Source organism: Mesitornis unicolor, unplaced genomic scaffold (assembly GCF_000695765.1).
Source record: "Mesitornis unicolor isolate BGI_N332 unplaced genomic scaffold, ASM69576v1 scaffold22850, whole genome shotgun sequence".
Classification (NCBI taxonomy): domain Eukaryota; kingdom Metazoa; phylum Chordata; class Aves; order Mesitornithiformes; family Mesitornithidae; genus Mesitornis; species Mesitornis unicolor.
In genome coordinates, this window is record NW_010159238.1 from 1 (window position 1) to 8687 (window position 8687).

The following is an 8687-nucleotide window of genomic DNA, read 5'->3' on the forward strand; positions in this document are numbered from 1 at the left end:
TATATATATATAATCATTAGAATGAAAAGCTTTTATAGTCTGCAGATTTGTTGCCTACTTCATTCTTCAGTTTTATTGACTTGAAAGGCAATTTAAGTTTTAAAATCTTCTCTGGAAGATTTCTAGAGAAGAATTCAGCTCTTTGTTTTTATCGTTTCATTCTTAAAAGAAAACAGAGTGGGGCAGGATAGATACTGGAGGAAGGCGTGTAGGTGGAGAAGGAGGATATATGGCTAGAGTGCATCATGCTGTGTGTCTTCTAAGATCATGCTACTTAAGATTTTTTTAGTGACTATTCCTATACTTTAATGCTGAACTGCATTGTCTTTGGTAATGTTACTGAAGTGTCTAAATTATCTGGCATTAACTTCGGAAAAAAATACTGCTGTTCTACATCTCGGTTATCTTGTAATGCTTTGTCTTGTTTCTTCTTGCTGGTGATGAGGCTGTGATGTGTAGGCTCCAGGTGGCAGGAAATATTCCTGTCATGATGGGGAGCTGTGAGCATCTCTGAAACAAATGTAGAATATGAACGAGAGTACAGGCTGTTTGATGTGAACTAACTCTCCTCTTGCACCCTCTTCCAAGCACAGCTGCATTTTTGTCTCTCTTCACTCCCTCCAGGTGCTGGTTCTTGTTCCAACCAGGGAACTGGCCACTCAGGTAGCCAAGGACTTCAAGAATGTCACCAGGAAACTGTCGGTGGCTTGTTTTTATGGAGGAACTCCATATAAAGAACAGCGTAAGTAAACACTAAGGAATTACAACTGGATTGGAGCTTTCTCCAGATGTGTTCCATGAATAGAACTGGCTTTTTTTATCCCTCAGTTTCACTTCAGTCGGGAACCATGACATTGCTTTCAAAGGAAGCATACAGCCTGGGTTGAATTATTTTAGTTCCAATAAATCTTTATTAAAAATATATATTTGTAGGTCTGCAAAGTGGCTAGTGCTTTTAATTTCTTAGTTATTGATTGTTTTTGTATTTTTTGTGTGAATACGCTTTGGGACTGGACAGCTGTCTGAGGAAAAGAGAAACTGTGTATGTGCATGTGGCTTTGTCTGTCTCTCTACAGAGGTAACCGTGAAAAAGAATTTGGCTGAAAAACTGAAGTGTGATTTAAAGCTCCAGAGGTTTCTGATGCCAGCTTGTTGCTGCTTGGAAATCGATGTGTTTTATTGTAACTTTGCTTGTGGTTTAACTGGTATTCCTGACAGAGCAACTTGGACTGCCATGAAGCTTACTCGTTTGTTACCTGGATTGGACATAGTGCTTTATTCAGAGATTAATTAAGGACAGTAGGTTTTTTGTCCTAAAATTAGAAGTGTTGCTGTGTGCTGGTAGCTTTTTACGTCGTTGTCTCTTAGCATTCTGACACTGTCCTTGTTTTTCTGTCTTTTCTTCCAGTTGATCTCCTTAGAAGTGGCATTGATATTCTAGTGGGGACTCCTGGACGGATCAAAGACCACATTCAGAATAGCAAGCTGGAACTTTCCAGTGTGAAGCATGTTGTTTTGGATGAAGTTGATCACATGTTAGACATGGGCTTTGCTGAACAAGTAGAAGAAATCTTAGGATTTGCTTATAAAAAAGGTAAATTCTGACATCAGGAGAGGAATAAGGGACAATGAAGAAAACACAATTATGCTACTTTGAAAACAGCTGGTGCACCCCCAACTTGAATCCTTTGCGTGATGCTGGTATTGGACCTCTGAGAACAGGGTGAGGTAGAATTGGAAAAGGTTCAAAGCAAGGTGACAGATGGCTGAAGGGCTGGAACAGCATCTTTGGGAAGAGGGACAAAAAAAAATGGCAAAAAAGCAACAAACCCAGCCCAACACCCTAAGCCCCAGTGTTCGTCATCCTGAGAGAGGTGATTAAATTAGAGTTAGGGTTTTGATACATCTATACGCCTCGTCTTCACACAAAGTTGACAACTAGGGAATATTTGCTCATTTCTGATGTAATGGGCAGGCAGTGAAGCCACCAAGTAGCAGGTACACAGCAGAAGAAGGTTATTTTAATAACGTGAAATTCCTTGCCACATTGTACTGATGCCAAAAATTTTGGAAAATGACTTAATAGATTACTGGAAGTAGAAATATCAAGGATTACTAAAAGCAATGGTACTGCTTCTGGCTCTGGAAGTGAAAAAACGCTGGGTGCTGGCAGAGGTTCTTCATATCTTTGTAACTACACCAACTGCACTTGGAATGAGTATGTGAACTTCGTGGATCTTAGGTCTGACCCAGTACAGCTGTTGTCATTTTTACTTGTTTGTTAGGTTCTCCTCATTTCTGCAGAGCTGATCTTTGTCCTGACAGCCAGAAAGTACAAATAACCTAAAAAAAGGAAATCTGTATAAATTTTGGAAGATTTGTCATAATTATTAAATCTTAAAAGTATTCTTTATAACTGGAAAGTAAATTGCAGGGAATAATAAGTATTATTTTCCAATGTGTGTTTCTTTCTGTCTGATCCTGTGGAGCTATGAAGGTTAAACTTTCTCAAGATACTGCTTGTTCAACTGCTTTTACCTGGGGTAATCTATCTTGTTACAGAATTCTTCCCCCAGGTGTGCAGTGTCCCTTTTCGCCTGCCTTTTTCCTTTGCACACAGCTGTACTGTTCACATCTAGTTAGTACTGGAATAGCAGGCAAGGAGAGATTGAGACAAGAGTTCTTTCAGGTGTGTGGGAGGACTTCAGGCATGGTCTAAACCATTTTTAGCAGACGATCTGGAAATGTGTCTTGTATTTCCTCTCAAAAAGGATTAAGGATTCTGTTTAGTCCAGTTAAAATTACTGTAATTTTGCCTTTGTTGTCTAAGGGTTATTAAAAATGTGTCCGCTGCTTCTAAATTTTCTTCTTTTTTCTGACTTTTTGCACATATAAACCTCTCGAGAGCATCTCTGATTAAAAATACCAGTTCTCAAGTCTGAGAGTCTGTTGTGATGACTGGAATCTGTGGCCTTTCCTTCCAGGTTCTGAGAACAACCCCCAGACACTGCTGTTTTCTGCAACTTGTCCACGATGGGTATATGATGTAGCAAAAAAATACATGAAAGATGAATATGAACAGATCGACCTGATTGGAAAGAAAACCCAAAGGACTGCCACAACTGTGGAAGTGAGTGATTCTGCTGCAGAGCAGTGCAGGTCCCAAGAGCGTGTAGCCTGGATGATGAGAGTTCTGCATTGACTTCTGCATTGCAGATGCGGGTGTGGAATGACTTTTCACATGATTGACACAGAGATTATTTTATTTTTTTTTAAGCAAGCTTTTGTATAGAGGCAGTAATTTGCAAGCTGAAAGAAAAAAATAATCTTTCTGCATTCATTTTGTCTGTGCTGTGTGTGGCTTAGGTGTAACATAAAAGCTTTTGTCTCTTTCCCAAACAGCACTTGGCTGTACAGTGTCGCTCATCTCAGAGAGCGGGAGTTCTCGGGGATATCATTCAAGTCTACAGTGGCAGCCGTGGGCGAACTATTGTTTTTTGTGAGACCAAAAAGGAAGCAAATGAACTGGCTATGAATGCTTCACTCAAACAGGTACTGGGGGCTGAATAGAGAGCAGCAGTACAGATGTTCAGGGGTTGAATGCCCTGAAGTAAATACGAGGTTGCAGCTGTGTGGATGAAGTGTTGTTTCTGTGGGTAGTTTTAAGACTTAGGAAAGCTGTTTCTGTAAATGGAGCGTGGCAATTAAAGTACCCTCTTGGCTGTGGTTATGCATTTATTTCTTTGGCTTTAAAACCATGCAGGACTGCATCAACGGAAAATATGCAGCTTATGCTGAATAACCAGGAGATAGTAATAATGGTAATAAACAGGAGGTAGTGTAGTGCACATATTCCATCTCCTGTCAGTGTGCTCTTTGGATTCCTGTCTCTTCAAGGCTTTTATTTTTCAAACAGTCAGCATTCAGGAAAATCCAACTGTGGTAGAACAGAATGTCTGGTTGTCCCTGGAAGGTCATTTCATAGTTTGTTCAGACCTCAAGTGATATATTGAGAGTGCTTTCTATGCTTGTTTGAATTATCAACCTTTCCTTGATGGTGGGGAAAGACGCTGGATATTTTTTCAGAGAAAATCCTGTTTAATACTAATTTGTGGGAAAGGAGAAGAATTAGGTGTACATGATTTTCCCAATGTTTGGTACGTGTCCACATAAAAATCTTGCAGGAACAGTTTTTGTCTGGCCCTGCTACTTTCCCAGTAAATTCCAGTGACTTTTTTCTTGTGTCAGTATGTGACACATTTTTCTCTTATGCTAGAATGTTCTACTTTAGCATGTTACTCATTTGAATTCTGAGCTTGTGACTCTTCCCTTCTTGTCAAACAGTTGATCTTTCTCTTGTCCCATTAAAAATGGAGGTTGTTCAGATCACCTATAGCGTTTGGGAATGCCCTTGAAAAGCTCACTTCAGTGTGTTTTGGGATGGCTTCCTGGGGAAGGGAGTAAAGTCTCCTTGTAGCTCTTTGCATGTGCTGCTTAAGTAAAGTTGCTTCCATTTGTTCCAGTGGAGCTGGCAGCTGAAGTGAGCCCCTGTTGGCATGGCAGACTGCAAATTGTACAGTCTGCTGTTGGTATACTACAAATAATGTTATGGTAAAACCACTGCTAGTGAGTAGTGTTTTCCCAGAGGAGGATTGTACCACAAAGTAGGATGCTTTGTATTCCTTTGGTATCAGCTGTGTAATTATTTTCTGTTGCTCTGCACAATGTTTTGGTTTTTGTAATTGTCATTACATACTGCAGCCTGGACTCCCCCTTTAAATGATATCTTAATGGTTGGTTTCACTGACAGGATGCCCAGTCATTGCATGGCGACATTCCACAGAAACAGAGAGAAATTACATTAAAAGGCTTTAGAGATGGTGTCTTTGAAGTTCTGATTGCAACAAATGTGGCTGCCCGTGGTTTGGATATTCCAGAGGTTGACCTCGTTATACAGTGTTCACCACCAAAAGTAAGTCATTGGAGGAGTCTAAACTTGTAATTTGTTTTTTCTTTTTTGGTTGTTTTTGGGTTCTTTTTGTGTTTAGGCTTTTTTTTTCACAGAATTGCTCGGTTGGAAAAGCCCTCTGAGATCATGATGTCCAACCGTTCCTGTCTACCCCCTAAACCATATCCTTAAGTACCTCGTCTACCCGCTCCTTAAACACATCCAGGGATGGTGACTCCACCACCTCCCTGGGCAGCCTGTCCCAGCTTCTGATGATCCTCTCAGTAAAGAACTTCCTCCTCATCTCTAACCTAAACCTCCCTTGGCACAGCTTGGTGCCGTTTCCCCTTGTTCTATCCCCCATCACCTGGGAGAAGAGCCCAGCACCCACCTCTCTACAACCTCCCTTGAGGCAGTTGTAGGTGGTGATGAGGTCTCCCCTCAGCCTTCTCTTCTCCAGGCTAAACAAGCCCAGTTCCCTCAGCCGCTCCTCATCAGGCTTGTTCTCCAGAGCCCTCTCCATCCTTGTGGCTCTTCTCTGAACACGCTCCAGAATCTCAACATCCTTTTTCTAGTGAGGGGCCCAGAACTGAACACAGCACTCGAGGTGCGGCCTCACCAGTGCCGAGTACAGGGGGATGATCACCTCCCTGGACCTGCTGGTCACACTGTTTTTAATACAGGCCAAGATGCCATTGGCTTTTCTGGCCACGTGGGCTTTTGTGGCAGAACAGTGGGTTATTCCTTTGTTTCACCAGAAGTATGTTCTGATTCACAGATGAAGTGGATTTTTTGTAAATGCAGGCCTAGTTAAGCTTTTATATTTTGAGCTTTGATTAAAGTAAAAGTGTTGGGTTTTAGTTACTGTGGAAAATCGTAAGATAGCTTTTGACATTGTTTCAGCATTTCTGAATCTCTTCTAAATGTTGAGCTTCATAACAATTTTAAAATACTCCTACTACCTCTTTCTTTTGAAACTCCAGTGGAGCTTTTTATTTAAAAACCCCTTATGTCAGTAGTGTTTGTTGAACCTGAGGCAGCATACCTTAGTGTACACAAACCTGGGTATTTGAGTGTAGAGACATAATGTATCACTTCTGAGGCATCTAAACTAGAATTTAGCTTGCATTTTCTTTCTTACAATGTATACATGTCAGCAGTTTAAATGACATAAGGTTTTCTCATGTTGATCTGAATTTCTGAAGGATGTTGATTCCTACATCCATCGTTCTGGACGTACGGGTCGAGCTGGCCGGACTGGGATCTGCATTTGCTTATTTCAGAGAAGAGAAGAAGATCTTCTGAAACAGGTTGAGCACAAAGCGGTGAGTTCTACCTGACCTCTGCTTAATTAAATTAGTCAGCTCCTAAAAAGTCTCTGGCACCCTTAGACTTTGTTAACCATGGCCTGCTTATGAGTCCAGTATGGGACTTGTGTCCCGTAGTTCAGTAGGCCTAAAATGTTGATATTTGGTAAGTGTATCAACCTGTTCTAATGTCTTACCTTATGAGTTTTTCATATTGGCAATATTCTGTTGCTGTCAGCTGACAGACTGTGACAGGAATGCATGCAGGACACCGTGCCTCACATTGCAATCTGGATGTAAATTGGTGCAAAGTACCTCCAGATTAACAAAGGCAGGGACTTAAAAGCCTTATTCTAGCTTTACAAATAAGTAAAGACTGTGTTGACGTTCTAAACAGTAACCAGAGGTCTCAGTAATGTGGCTAAGGTAGAGTTGAGTTGTAGAGTGCTGAAAACACCTTTAAGTGTAACTTGTTTTCTTGATTTCAGGGGATTACATTTAAGCGTGTAGGCGTTCCCTCTGCTACAGACGTAATCAAAGCTTCAAGTAATGATGCCAAAAAGTAAGTTTATTTGCTTTTTCTTAAAAGATGCCTAGAGATCTTACCAACAACAAGGCTTGCTAATGCAAAGCTTTAAGGGTTCAGACCTGTATGTGAGCGTGCCTTTGCCTAGGTCATAAAGCTGGTTTGCTCGTAAACACTGACTTGGTTTCGTAAGATGGTATCAATAAATCTTTATGTGCTTGAACATAGACCTTTTCATAGAACATAATGTTCTCTAAATTCTTGCAAAAATTAACCTTTGTTTATATCATCAGAAATCAATAGCAGAACAGGGAATTACTGTTACAAGGGGAAACTGATTTTGTCAGGTCAGATGATACAGTAGCAGTGTGTAAAGAGCGATACTTGGAGAGTTCTCTGCAGTAGTGAGGGTGTTGTAGCCCTGTCCTGTGTTTCTTTGTATTATTTTATTTTCAAGGGCTGTGTTTTTTATTCCGTGCAGCTTTGTTTACATTTACTGTCCCACTGGTGGAAGTTGTGTTGGTAGAGATTACAAGTAACAAGAATTTGACAAGCGTAAAGGAGATCATGGGCATGGTACTGGGTAGCACTAATGTACCAAAAAATGGTGGAAGGTGCTGGTGTACTAAAAATAGCACCAGAGAAGTAGGTGTTCTCAGCTTCCCAGCTTGTTTTCACTGCCTCTCCCAGAAATAACCAACTTAATTGGCTTGCACTGAGAACAAAAGTGCCTTGTGCAAACCTAGCAGTAGCATTGTAGTGGTTTGCTTCTCTTCCCTGTGAAGTAAAAGCAAGGGATTCTTGGGTTTGCTGGTAACACTTCTTGTGGATTCTTGGGTATGACCTTAAGAATGCTGATATTTTAGAGCCTTCCCTGGATGTTTTTATCCATGCTCTCAGACATCCTCAGTTTTGAACATACCTTCCAAGAGGCTTGGCTTAGTGAACAGGGAAGGTGGATATTTAGCATCCTGAAGGGGTTGAGTTAAATGAGTGGTTGTGAAACATAAGCATGATAGCCAGGGCTTTTAGAGATAACTCATTACTTGAAATCTGTCTACAGTCTGTCTTAAATATGACTGCACTTCTCACTGGCCTTTGCTGGTATCTTAAACTTTTGTTGTCACCATGTAGGTTGTTGGAGGCCATTCCTCCGTCTGCAGTAGACTACTTCAGAAAATCTGCTCAAGAGCTCATAGATGAAAAAGGGGCGGTTGCTGCCCTGGCTGCAGCTCTAGCCCATATTTCTGGGGCATCTTACATACAGCAGCGCTCTTTACTCAACTCGACTGCGGTAAGTAATGCTACACCTGTGTTAAGAAGAATGGATAAGTGAATTGCTTGCATCCAGTCCAAGAGTGGCATCCTCTTCTCAGGCTCTTTCAGTAGGGTTTCTGAATAGCTGTTTTTCCCAGCTTCTGGCTTGTTACTTGTTCTGTAGCTGAGATCAGCTCTTACTGGCACTCTGCAGGAAACCAGAGAAGCTCTAAATCAGTCAGTAAATTTTCTTGTAATGAGGGTTAAAATAATTTTTCCAGAGATCTAAGTGGCAGAAGACTTTGATGCTCTAAGGGAGTTTAACTAATGACATTTTACAAGCTAATAGATTATTTCGTGCTGTTGTAGTTTTCCCTTCCCAGGAAGCTTTTACATTTCTGTAATATTTCAATTAAGTCTAGCATGTGATTACCTGATTTCAGAGATATTGACAGAAGTGCAGCCCTTCCTTTTTCTCATGCATTTAGGGAGAACTGGGCCAAGTTTGTTGCATGACAACATCATTTTGGAAATAGCATGTGACTGCACAGTGTTTCTTGTATCAATTTGTTTTGGGTTTTTTTTACCCCTTTTCTAGTGGTAACTTTCTGTATTGAATTTATTATGAGGTGACCTGCTTGGTGGATGA

General features: G+C 40.9%; 1 protein-coding gene across 1 annotated transcript; it reads left to right on the forward strand.

Moving 5' to 3' along the window:
- Positions 1-624: 624 nt before the first annotated feature.
- On the forward strand, positions 625-8075 carry LOC104535458 (nucleolar RNA helicase 2-like; the record flags this gene model as incomplete). Its single annotated transcript, XM_010186086.1, has 8 exons — positions 625-742; positions 1409-1594; positions 2985-3130; positions 3403-3552; positions 4811-4972; positions 6154-6273; positions 6744-6817; positions 7916-8075. Coding segments are annotated over 8 exons (1116 nt in total), but the record flags the coding sequence as incomplete, so codon positions are not given.
- Positions 8076-8687: the final 612 nt, after the last annotated feature.